This window comes from Sinocyclocheilus anshuiensis, unplaced genomic scaffold (assembly GCF_001515605.1).
Source record: "Sinocyclocheilus anshuiensis isolate Anshui unplaced genomic scaffold, SAMN03320099.WGS_v1.1 scaffold1614, whole genome shotgun sequence".
Lineage (NCBI taxonomy): Eukaryota > Metazoa > Chordata > Actinopteri > Cypriniformes > Cyprinidae > Sinocyclocheilus > Sinocyclocheilus anshuiensis.
Window position 1 is genome coordinate 387,558 of NW_015547777.1, and position 13,525 is coordinate 401,082.

Sequence of the window (13,525 nt, forward strand, 5' to 3'; positions counted from 1 at the left end):
TCAAGGATATGAAGTGTCCTACATGCCCATCAAACAGCCCTCTCTGAAGATAACCATCCACATCACTCATCTCAAGGTAGAGTTTATTTTATTATTTTAATTTAATTTAATTATTTTATTTTTATTATTTACTTTTTCATTCATTCATAGTAATTCATACACAATTAATGTATGAATTAATATATAAATAATAATAATAATTTAGAAATATATATACAAAATATAATAGATATATAGTCAGAAATTGGTTAAATACATTTTCATTGTGTGGGTGTTTTTATTTTATTTTATTATTTTATTTATACATTTTTTTATCAAATCAAACATTCATCAGCATTATGTTAGAAAAGCATTTACAAGTGAGTCATTCCGAATAAGAAATCATCATCTGAGTTTCTGACTGAGACTGGATAAATGAGTGGTGTTTGTGTCTGTAGGTAGTTGTTCCTGTAAGGTCAGAGGAGTATGAGGTCTCTGTTTGTGCCTTTAACAGCGTGGGATGCTCACCGCACCGCCGGCTCACGGTCGACGCGTCTCGGACTCACGGTACTCATTTCTCATGAAGAGTCTTTTCTCAGTAGAATAGAATTGAGAGATTAAGAGTCGCAGCTCTGGTTTTGATTATAGTTCTTGTGTTGTTGAATGCGTCGTGTTTTCCGTCAGATGTGCCGGCGCTGAAGAGTCTCTGGGTTTATCCCGACGGTCCTTCACTGCGGATCTGCTGGGAACACGAGTTCACCGCGGTAAACGTCAGCGAGTTCGCCATCGAATGGAGCGCCGCGACCGAGCGCGAGCACAGACGCTGGGAACGAGTCACTGGATCCACCTTTACAGCCCCTCTGCCAGGTCTGATTACACAGAATACATGTGACGTATAACAGTATTAATGAGTGAAGCTCACAAAACATGTCTGGATCATATTTGAACCAAAAACCTAATGGGAGTCGAACACATGGCATTCCAACCGTCATGCTTAAGTGTTTGAGCTTCAGGCATTGCATTGCATAGAATAGAATAGAATAGAATAGAATAGAAAATAAATAAATAATTGTTTTTTAGAATAAAATAAAAATTAAATAAATCAAATTAAATTAAAAAATTAAATAATTAAATTAAATGAAAATGTTAAATTTAAAATAAAGTAAATTTAAAATGCTGTTTATAATACTCACATTTTGTGGGAAAAAAGTTATAAATAATTAATACAATGTTAAATGCGTTTTTAAAAATCATGTTCTCATGTTTGTTAGTTTTTTTGTGTAAAGTTTGAATAAATAAGCAATTATATTTATTTATTTATATAAGCAATTTTATTTTATTGCTTATACATTACATTTATAAGAGTTAGGTATTTCTTTTAGAGCATTAAGAGTTTTGACATTGTGACAAATAACCTCATGTCCCTCCGAACTGCATTAGAACCGTGTGAATTTTGCTGGAATCGAACCCGTGATCTTAGTGTTGCAAGCGCCATGCTTTACTGTGAGCATCAGGAAAACACACACACACAAAATTAAATCTAAAAAGTAAATACAAAAATCTAAATAAGAAAATTGTGTAATATAATAGATTTAGTAAAAAACAAATGTTTAAAAAATGTATACTGCGTTAAATAGTTTTAAAAATCATATGTTCTCATGTTTGCTTTTTTAATGTTTTTTGTTTTGTTTTCATAGTGTGATTTTTTTTGTTTTGTTTTTTTGTATTTAATCTAAAAATCTAAATAAGCAATTTGTATTGCTTATACATTACATTAATAATAATTATGTATTTATTTCAGAGCATTACGGTTTTTAACATTGACATGATTTTCATGACAAATAACTTGACGTCCCTCCCGATTCTCTTTAATGTCATTTAAATTATTTATACTTTTATATTTATACCATTGTGCTGCCTTTCTGCTGATTTAACAAAAAAATGGTATTACTGTATTTTTGTTCCGTGTAATGAAGTAAAACAGTATTAAAGTGCATTTATTCCTACAGCAGATGCTTTTATTCCAAGCAACTTTCATCTTACAAGATTCGTCCGAAAGCAATGAAAATCTAATGAGAATCAGTAAAAAATAATGATTAGAATAATGATAATTCTGGACACTTTATTGTGAATTTGTATATAATGCTAAAAAACTGTCATAACCTGGTTTAAGTTTCTTTATGAAAAATATGATTTCTTTTGTTTTGAGTTTCTCTCACTCATATGTGACCCTGCAGCACAAAAGCAGTGTTAAGTCGCTGGGGAATATTTGTAGCAATTGAACAATTGACACTTAAGACTGGTTTTGTGGTCCTGGGTCACATATGATCTGTATGTAAGTGATATAAAAGAGTGTGTCAATGTGAAATCGTTTGCTGCTGGAAGGCATTGCAGCGCAGCAGATGTACGTCATCAGCGTGTTCCCCGTCTACGAGTCTCTCTGCGGGCCGCCGGCCTCCATCTCTGCGGATCTACAACACGGCGGTAAATGAAGATGAAAATGCCCAAGCTTCACAAAGCGCTGTCAGATGCTCTGATCTGTGTTCTGATGTACTTCAGCTCTGCTGGATCTGGTCCGGTTCCGTCTGGTGAACGTGACGAGCTCGTCTGTGGCGGTGCAGTGGATCTGGCAGGAGGCCACGCCCAGCGTTAGCGTGCTTCGGTACCGACTCGTGTTGAACGGGCCGCTTGAGACTCGGAGTGAGTCAGTGGTGTGTGAGTGTGTGTGTGAACGTGCTGTGTGCGTGTCGAATCTCTAGGTGCGTCCCAAATCGCGTACTTATGCACGCTTCTATGACGTTTTGTAGTATAAATAGTGTGAGTAGTGCGTTCACACTGAAAATTCCTAAAAGAAAAAGTGCACTTTAAATACCCGGATGATGCAACGAAAAAACGAAGTGTGGAATGTTGCACACTTCATGCACTCAACTGCCGTAGCTTTAATTACGTAGTGAAGGGGGAGGAGCTACCAGACTCCGTTTATGGTTGAGTACATAGTGCATAAGTACACAGTGTATAAGTGCATAGTGTATAGTGTGTCATTTGGGACGCAGCTTCTCACACCGTGTCCTAACTGCACGCGACGTGACAAGATTCCAGCGACAAGCAATTTTAACGCCCCATTCACACGGGGCGTCAGCGTCAACGCCTCTCGTTTACTTTGAATGACGTCAAGCGTTTGGCGAAATGAATTGTGGGTCCGTCGCGTTGGGTCTGTTGCTCGCGGCAGAAGTTGAAAACTTCTCAACTTTTCAAGCGCCAACGCAGGCGTCAGCCAATCAGATTGCCTTATGCAAATACCCTAGCGCAGACGCTAGCCAATCGCATTCATGCTACACCAGAAGACTAATGTAATTGGCTGTTGTCACTATGACAGTCGCGTCAGTACCAAGCTTCAGAAACGCCCTCCGTCAAGCGATAAAACGCTGACGCCGTGTGAATGGGGCGTGAGTGTCCACACCAGACGCGACAGAATTATTCAAATATCACATACACCAGAAGACTAATGTAATTGGCTGTTGTCACTATGACAGTCGCGTCAGCACCAAGCTTCAGAAACGCCCTCCGTCAAGTGATAAAACGCTGACGCCGTGTGAATGGGCCGTGAGTGTCCACACCAGACGCGACAGAATTATTCAAATATCACAGCCAATCAGAAGCGTGTGTGGGCGGAGCCTATCTGGAAGCGCACTGCACTCGCAACGAAATGGATACGTTTATAATCTAATTCATAAATATTAAAGCTTTTTAACATCATTAAATGTACATACTGCGTGACTGATACCGTCTTTGTTATGGAATACACTCATTGGTTCGCAGTGACTTCACAGTTTTAACGGACATCTTTGCTTTAATTTATTTCCAAGATAAACTAACTTGTATGTTGTTGCTTTCAGTTTGGCTATAAGGTCACACAAAATTATATTTAAACTCATATTAGACAGGTTTAACTCTGAATAAAGCACATAATCACCTGAGATTATCTACTGTACTATAGTTTGTAGTTAGGACACGGAGTCACACTCGCTCTGTTTCCTCAGCTCTCACAGTCTTTCCTGACAAACGGCAACACTCGTTCCTCCGGCTCCATCCAAACACGAGATACTCGATCCACATTCACGGAGAAACCACATCCGGGAACTTCTCAAAGGCCAGTCTGGACGTCAGCACGCTGCTTCTGGGTAAGATGTGCTGGTGTGTGGAGGAGCAAACCTGCAGGAATTAAGAAGAAATTAATGAGTTAATGTAATTATAGGGAAATAAATTACTTGATAAAACAAATACAAATTTATTTAGAATTTGAATAATTTTTCCCTGTGTATTTATGATTCAATTAAGTATTTTTTATTTTTTTTTTATTCTTTAATTAAATAATTTAATTTCCATTTATTTTTATTTCCTCATTTTCATGTTGCAGGCAGAAAAGTAAAAAGAAATAAATGAATGTACTGTATAAATATGGAAATAAATACATGTGGGAATAAATAAATACAAAAAATGAATTAATAAATTAAATAAACATGTATTTATTTTGTTTATTTATTTAAAACAAAATAAATTAATAAAACAATAAAATAAATAAATACATTGAAAAAGAATAAAAATAATTTAAAATAAATACAAAAAAATGAATAAATAAATAAAACAATAAAATAAATAAATAAATAAATACATTGAAAACGAATAAAAATAGTTAAAAATAAATACAAAATAAATAAAACAATAAAATAAATAAATACATTGAAAATAATAAAAATAAATACAAACAAATTGATGAATTAATTAATGAATAAAACAATAAAATAAATAAAACAATAAAATAAATACATTTAAAAAAGAATAAAAATAGTTAAACAATACAAAAAATTGATGAATAAATAAACAATAAAATAAAATGTGTTTAATAAAATAAATACATTGAAAAATAATAAAAATAGTTAAAAATAAATACAAAAAATGAATGAATAAATAAATAAAACAATAAAATAAATAAATAAAACAAAATAAATATATACATTGAAAAATAATAAAAATAGTTAAAAATAAATACAAAAAATGAATGAATAAATAAATAAAACAATAAAATAAATAAATAAAACAAAATAAATATATACATTGAAAAATAATAAAAATAGTTAAAAATAAATACAAAAAATTCATGAATTAATGAATGAATTAATAAAGAAATAAAACAATAAAATAAATATTTATATATTTGAAACAAAATAAATAAATACAGAAAATAATTAATAAACTAAAAAAATAATACAAAAATCACAAATTAAGTCATTTATTTTCCTATTATTGCATTTATTATTATATATATTTTTTCATTTCTCCAGGTTTGGTTCTCCATACTGATCGAGCACAAATGCAACCTCAATACGGCAATAAAGCTGTGATATGCATTGAATATAATGTTTAAGAGTGTTTGTTAGACTAAACACAGCAGAGAGACTATAATCGCTGTATAACGTGATCTCAACTGTCTCATTGCTTTCAGAAAAAAGATACTAATTAACATAAAGTTTACAAAAGAAACAACGGATGAGGATGATGATGCTGAAGTGCTTCTTGATTTTCCAGATTATGATGAGATGCTGAGGTTTGCCGTTCCAGTGCTTCTCCTGCTTCTCGTTTTGGGGATGTTCTCTGTTTTGACGAGGACCATGTAAGCACTGATCTCATGGAAAAACCAATCACATTGTCTTGATTTGGCTCCATTAATAACTCCGTCATGACTTTACACACAGGTGCAGGGAATATTTCTTCCCCTTCATCGCCAATCCGAGGTACAGTCTGATCGGACGCTGGCTCCTCGAGCCACATCTTCAGGTCAGAGTCGGTTAATCTGTGCACTGTTTTCACTTGCTTTGGATCTGAAGAATCGTTATATGTGACCCTGGAGCACAAAACCAGTCATAAGGGTAAATTTTTCGAAATTGAGATTTATACATCATCTGAAAGCTGAATAAATAAGCTTTCCATTGATGTATGGTTTGTTAGGATAGGACAATATTTGAAAATCTGGATCTGAGGGTGCAAAAAAATCTAAATATTGAGAAAATCATCTTTAAAGTTGTCCAAATGAAGTTCTTAGCAATGCATATTACTAATCAAAAATTAAGTTTTGATATATTGAGGCGGGGCATAGAGGACCTACAATAATGTACAGTATTTGAAAAATAATGTGTTTTTTGAACATTAAAGCATGTCAACATATTCTGTTACACCAAATACACAAAATAATGATCTTTAAAAAAGCATCATATGACCCCTTTAAACTAAAGCCATATAGTATCAGATCAGCAACTTCTTATTAGTGAGTTTTTAACATTATTTGAATGTTATAACTGCATTTACCCATTTGAAATTACACATGGAAAAAAAAAACTAAAATATATATTTTTCAATGTTTATGAGAATTTTTTTAATATATCATTGTATGAAATTTATAAGAGCATATAATCTGAGAATTATGTGTATTAACACATTGGAATTAATATAATTTAATTAAATTCCTTTGAATTTACACTGCAGTTCAAAAGTTTGGGATCAGTAAGATTTGTAATGTGTTTTAAAGAAGTCTCTTCTGCTCATCAAGCTTGCATTTATTTGACCAAAAATACAGTAAAAATTTGAAATATTATTACAATGTAAAACAGCTGTTTTCTGTGTGAATGTGTTAAACTGTAATTTATTTCTGTGATGTGCAGCTGTATTTTCAGCATCATTACTCCAGTCTTCAGTGTCACATGATCTTCAGAAATCAGTATAATATGCTGATTTGGAAATAGAAATCTTTTCTAACAGTATAAGTCTTTATTATCACTTTTTATCATTTTAACACATCTTTGCTGAATAAAAGCATTAATTTATTTTGGTAGTGGTAGTGTATATTGTTAGAAAAGATTTCTATTTTGAATAAACGCTGTTCTTTTTAACTTTTTATTCATCAAAGAATCCTGAAAAAAAGTATCACAGGTTCCAAAAAAAATATTAAGCAGCACAACTGATAATAAATCAGCATATTATTATGATTTCTGAAGATCATGTGACACTGAAGACTGGAGTAATGATGCTGAAAATACAGCTGCACATCACAGAAATAAATTACAGTTTAACACATATTCACATAGAAAACATCTGTTTGAAATTCTAATAATATTTCACAATTTTACTGTTTTTTCTGCATTTCTGATCAAATAAATGCAGCTTTGACGAACAAAAGAGACTCCATTAAAAAACATTACAAATCGTACTGATCTTTGATGAACAAAAGAGACTCCATTAAAAAACATTACAAATCGTACTGATCCCAAACTTTTGAACAGCAGTGTATAACTCATAATTGCTCAAAAACAGTCCAAATTTATGAAACCTACATATTTATTTCTATATATTACTCTGAAAAATACATTAATTTTACTTGCATAAAAATTCACTTTCAGATGAAGAAAAGTGATGAATATATTATGCTGCAATGGTTCGTCAATAGACGTAATTATTCATGTTTATCACCCAAATTCAAGTGTGTGAGATATGGGGAAAAGGTGAAAAAATATTGTATAAAAGTGTATTAACACTAATATAATTTGATAGATATTTAGTAGATTTTTGACACCAAATGATACTCAAAAATGACCCGAAATAATTTTTAACCCCTTAAGTGCCACCGGCCCACAGGTGGGCCCAATGGCGCTCTTGTTTTGTTGTCTTTTTTCTCTATCACATATTTTAGTAATCATCATAAATTATATTTCATTTGAAAGCTTAAAGCCTCAGAATTCACCATTTTTAAATCAGACATTGCGTTGCCATGGAAATGGTACTTTAAAATCTTTTAGCGGTCTCCTCCCCCTTAGTGGGTGGAGTCAAGTGTCATATTACAAAATGCATTACGGTCTTTTAGAATTTTGACAAAATAGATATATTTGGAAAGGTCTGAGTCTCAAGATTCGATATTTGATCGTTATTTTTTGATAGACGTAATATTGACAGAGAAATTTAGACATTTATTAAATTCTGCAGAGTTTGGGTGTCACCCGGTGGCTGTTTGTGGTATAACGCCCAAAATAAAATCTCACAGGAACCTCAATTTTTTTTAATATCAACTTCAAATTTGAAACATAACTTATTTAGACACAAGGCTTTAATTTTATATCAATTTTGGATTCAAAAATATTTTGTAAAATATTTACTTTATATATAAAAAAATAAAAAAAATCGGTACAGTGCATTTTCTTTACAGTAAATTTAAACTTCTATAACTTTTTGATACTTTAATATTTTGAAATGATTCCACTTCTGGAGTAATCTGCAGATTGTCTTCTTAAAAGGAGTCCAACCTTAGGTCTGTATTCCAAAGTTTTCATGAATTATAATAATTTATGTTTGGATAGTGCACTTTCACGTCTATGTTCAAAAATGGGGGGTGGGTTTTAAGGGGTTAATTCATCTTAACGTCCTTTCTTGCTCAATGCAAACAGGGCAGCGGCTCGATCTGCACGCTGAAGCTGGAGCGTGTGTTCCCGCCGGAGAAGAGCATCATACAGCTGGAGCGCCGCGTGTCTTTGGTGTCTGATCATGAAGACGTGCTTCCACTGAAGATCTGTGCGAGCGCTGAAGATACGGCTCTCGCTCCCTCCAGTCTGCCGGAGTACGTAGACTTACCCTTAATACCCGAGAGCTCAGGCTATGTTCAGACTGGATGAATTGATCTCATGTGAGCGTCTCAGAATGACTCGCCTGCGGTTTCTGCATTCTTAAAAAAAAAATGTAAAAATGCATGTTTTTTAGTAAAGGAATGAGACTTTGAAAATGCTTTAAGAGCCTCAAAATACACTTTTTCTGATTTTTTACATGGTTTTTTTTGTGATATACTGTAACACGTTTTGTGTTCAGGTCATTTTCGACTCGGGGAAAACCATTAGGTGTCAAAAATACTTTTTGTAAAATTGGCTATGAAATTATATTGTCAAAACACTTCTGTAAAATATATTCTCCAGATGTTAACTGATGGACTGGAGTGCTGTGGATTATTGTGATGTTTTTATCAGCTCTCATTCTGACGGCACCCATTCACTTGCAGTGAGACACTGATGCAGTGCTGCATTTCTCCAAACCTGATGAAGACACAAACTCATCCTGATCTTGAATAACCTGAGGGTGAACACATTTTAGGAAATATTCATTTTTGGGTGAACTATTGCTTTAACCCTTGTGTGTATTTAGGAACATTTTGGTCTTTTTAATTTTTGCTTTTTTGATCATTTCGGCTGTGTTCATGCAAACAGCATGAATTTCGCCAAAAATGTGTTTTTATTGGAATTTTAATATTTCACCCTCATATTTTTCCTTTTTTTAATATATGTAATATTTTCATTTTAATATTTATATCACTTTACAATAAGGTTCCATTAGTTAATGTATTAACTGACATGAACAAACAATGAACAATACATTTATTACAGTATTTATGAATATTTGTTAATGTTAGTTTATGAAAATACAGTTGTTCGCTGTTAGTTCATGTTAATTCACAGTGCATTAACTAATGTTAACAAGCACAACTTTTGATTTTAATAATGCATTAGTAAATGTTGAAATTAACTAGGCTTAATAAATGCTGTAGAAGTATTGTTCATGCTTAATTCATGTTAACTAATGAACCTTATTGTAAAGTGTTACCGATATTTTCCTTTCATAAATAGACACAAAAAAGAGTTACATTTTAGGACCTTAAGAACAAAAGCGTCCTCATTAAAATAACAGCAATATTATAATCCCAGTGCGACTTAAGCATAAAATCATGCATTCTTTGTTAATATGCTTTCATTCTGTTGACAAGGCTTCAAAATGTTTACTATCTTTACTACTTTTTTTTTTTTTACCATTTTCAGTTGAACTGAAATTATAATTGTGATGTGATGTAATTATAATTGTGTGGGTGTGAATGCTAAGAGTTTTTGAAACCTGACAATGCACAAAAATTAATAATGCATAAAAATAATGTTGTTTTTAATTGACTCATCCAAGACTGTAATAATCCAAAAAAATCTGCTTAGCATGAAGTACATGGAAAATAATTCACTTTTTGTGTTTGTTTTTTCATTAAAATATCTGGGATTTTAAACAGTTTGTATTTTAAATCACAAATCACCTATACAAAAATTAAAACCAATAAAATATTTTTATTACTTGAAATAAAATAAAAATTAGCTGAAATAAAATAAAATATAAAAACTTAATTTAACTTCATTTAACCCAATTTAACCTAAACTTAAGTCAACTCAGTTTAACCTGAAATACAAACATAACTAAAACTGAAAAAATGAAAATAAAAAAAAATTAAAGTAAAAAAAAAAAAGTCAAATTATGTAAACAAACTGGCGTTTAAAGGGTTAAAATCCTGAAAATTAATGCATTTTTTGTAGTTATGATCATGACTGATACTGGCATGTCAGTGAAAGCAGAAAAAAGTATTAATATATAATATTTTGATGACTTTTTCTGCACTTTTCTGTCCTCTGATTAACGTTTTATGTATGCATCATATATATATGATAAATATACGCAACAAAATTACTAAAACTTTAACTAAAATTACCATAAAAGCAGAAAATATAAATTCTAAATATTGACATAAACTATAATATAGTATCTCAATGATACTAAGATAACACTGGCTTGGTAACACTAGTTAACTCCATTAGTTAACATGAACTAACAATCAAAAATATCATTAAAATCAAATGTTTTATCTTTTAATATCATTGGTAGCTCTTTATTTTAAGGTCAAGTTCTCACTATTAACTAGTTGTTTATTAGAAGGCATATCACTAGCATATTGGCTGTTTATTTTAGATCTCTTAATCCACACTAATACCTAAACATAACGACCTTACTAACTAATAATAAGGAGCAAATTAGGAGATTTTAAGGCAGAGGTAATAGTTCGTTAATAATGAGAATTGGACCTTAAAATAAAGTGTGGATATTATTATTATTATTATTATTAAATGTATCGTTTATTGTTAGTTGATGTTGGTTAATGCATTAACTAATGTTAATTAGTTTTCTAATTTTCTAAACTTATTTCAGTTTTCAGAAACTAGGAGTGTCCAGAGATTAAAGTAATTGTTTTAGTTACTTATAATTAAAATAATAAATTTTCAGGATTCCAGAAGATTTAAGAGCTGAATGTTCGTCAGGAATCCCGTCTGTTCCTGATTTACTGGATCAGGATTTACTCAACATTTCAAACCCATTAAATACATAAGAGCTTGACATACCTAGAAAATGTCCATTCATTATAAAAATGCTCACTGTGTTGGAAGATTTTATTCATTTCAATGACTTTTTTTTCCAGGTTTATAATTCAAATTCACACTTTTAAAAACAGGTTTTCTCAAATATCCAGGTTTTCCAAGACGGCAGGAATCCTGGTTCTTGAATTAAAGAAAGAAATATCTTGTTTTTATTATTTTAATGCTTTGGTCTTATTTGAAATCATAAATCACCTCAGCAAAAACTAATGAAAAATGAAACTAAAATCATAAAAAAAACATTTTCATTACTTGAAATAAAATAAAAATGTACTGAAATAAAATATAAAAAACGTTAACATTTTATTTCAGCTAACAAAATTTCTCATTTTCGTTTAGTTTAACTTGAAGTACTAAAATAACTAAAACAGAAAAAAAATACAGAAAAAGAAAAATAATAAAAATGACAAAATGACTCAAACTTATAATAAACTAAAATTAAAATAAAATAAAAAAATATTAAATTTATTAAAAAAAAAAAGGTTAGGGTTAGGTTTAGGGGTAGGTTCAGGGTTAGTACCTGGTTATTACCCATTTATTGTAATCACTATAGCATATAAATGTGGAACAGGACTGTAAAGTAAGCGCTGGTTGAGAAGCGCTGATCTATGGTGTTCTGAGATGAGTGATAGTTATGTGTAACTAGTTAGTTAGTCCCAGCGGCATCACCGTCGCTCAGCGTCAGGAGTCGGGGCATGGCTCCATGAAGGAAAAAACTGCTAGGATCTTTATCTTTGAGGAGTATATGCATAAATATATAGACAGACAGATAGAAAGATATTCTTTTTTTTTTTTACTATATATATTTTTTGCTTTTTTTCTATTATCGATTTATTTGATTTGCATATAAAATCTCCATGCATTTGAATTAAACTGTTTTAACATGAACTAATATGCTTAATGTGATGCATATTTGTCAGTCATACAGTATATTAATGAAACAGGTTAGATTTCTAAACTGAAAAAATCATGGCATAATTTATTAAAATATATATTAAAAAAAATATTTAATTTTAATATGTATATATATGTGTGTGTGAGAGAGGGTGTGAGTGTGTGTGTGTGTTTGTGTGTGTGTGTGTGTATGTGTGTGTGTGTGTGTGTGTGTGTGTGTGTGTGTGTGTGTGTGTGTGTGCGCGCGCGTTTTTGAGACAAATGAGGACATAAATTTGTATAATGACAAAGGTATGACATAGGTATTACAAGGAGAAGGTGACTTTTCAGGACATTGTTTCCAGACAAGCGCGACGCCTGGCGGAGAGAAGCGCGCATTACAACATCAGTCAAAAGATTGAATTCATAATCAAAAGTGATGATATCTGTTAGGTTTCTTGTCAAATACTTTTCAAGCACATTTATATAAGGTATATAAAGGTCTAAGAGTAGATGTTTAATAGGTAAAATGAGAGAAGATCAAAGAATGCAACAAAACTTTTACGGGTTCTACTGAAAGTTACAATTTCTAAGTTGAAGTGTCACTGCACACACTATTTTTTGAACATGCTTTTCAAATGCTAAATGAGAGTTTAAAATAACAAAGATATTTAAAAATGTTCACCATTGATATACTTCTGGACCCCCACCGTCTTTTTGGTTTTAAAATACAAACAGGCACTTTTCTGAACATTTAATGCTAAACAACACTGAGTAAGCCAGTGTAAAATTTTCTGCATAATTTTTGTGCCACCTTTTCTTTTGTTTTGTCATGTACGTAAATCACAGTGTCATCTGCATACATTTGAATATGTACATCAGGACAAGCATCTGGAAAGTCATGCAAGTACAAACTGAAAAGTAGGGGTCCTAGGATCGAGCCCTGAGGAACCCCTGTGGAACAATCTGTTAAAGAGGATAAATGTGTTTTAATCTGGGTGCACACTGTTTCCTTGATGTAAGATAAGACTCAATCCATTTCATTGTATCTACTGAAAAGTTAAAATGTAGTGGTTTAGATGATAGGATATTCTGTTTTAATGTGTCGAATGCCTAACACAAGGAACACAGCACGCACAACCGCACATAATACGCAATGAGTAGTTATTTTCAAACTTTTGCTGTATGTTATTAAATAGCTTTTTACATTTATTTAGTCATTTTTGGAGATGTATTTGATCATCTCTTGACCACAGTGTGTTTTTGTTTAGCTGTAAATCTGCATTAGTCAGCAAAACAGCAAAATCACTGATTAACTCGGAGCTGATTGTGGGTCAGAAGCTCCT

The 13,525-nt window shown here is 31.7% G+C and overlaps 2 protein-coding genes across 2 annotated transcripts in view; both read left to right on the top strand.

Annotated features, from left to right (window-relative positions):
* Positions 1-12,387, top strand: part of LOC107704597 (uncharacterized) — a 20,213-nt gene extending 7,826 nt beyond the window's left edge. Inside the window, exon 10 of the mRNA XM_016507572.1 lies at positions 12,352-12,387. The gene's annotated coding sequence lies outside the window, so the exon portion shown is untranslated. The remainder of the gene's footprint in view (positions 1-12,351) is intronic.
* Positions 8-9,026, top strand: LOC107704596 (uncharacterized). Its single transcript, XM_016507570.1, has 9 exons — positions 8-76; positions 438-546; positions 664-846; positions 2,365-2,463; positions 2,539-2,679; positions 4,020-4,160; positions 5,566-5,650; positions 5,733-5,814; positions 8,469-9,026. Exons 1-9 carry the CDS (start codon positions 23-25, stop codon positions 8,691-8,693), a joined length of 1,119 nt encoding a protein of 372 aa, XP_016363056.1. The 5' UTR covers positions 8-22; the 3' UTR covers positions 8,694-9,026.
* Positions 12,388-13,525: the final 1,138 nt, after the last annotated feature.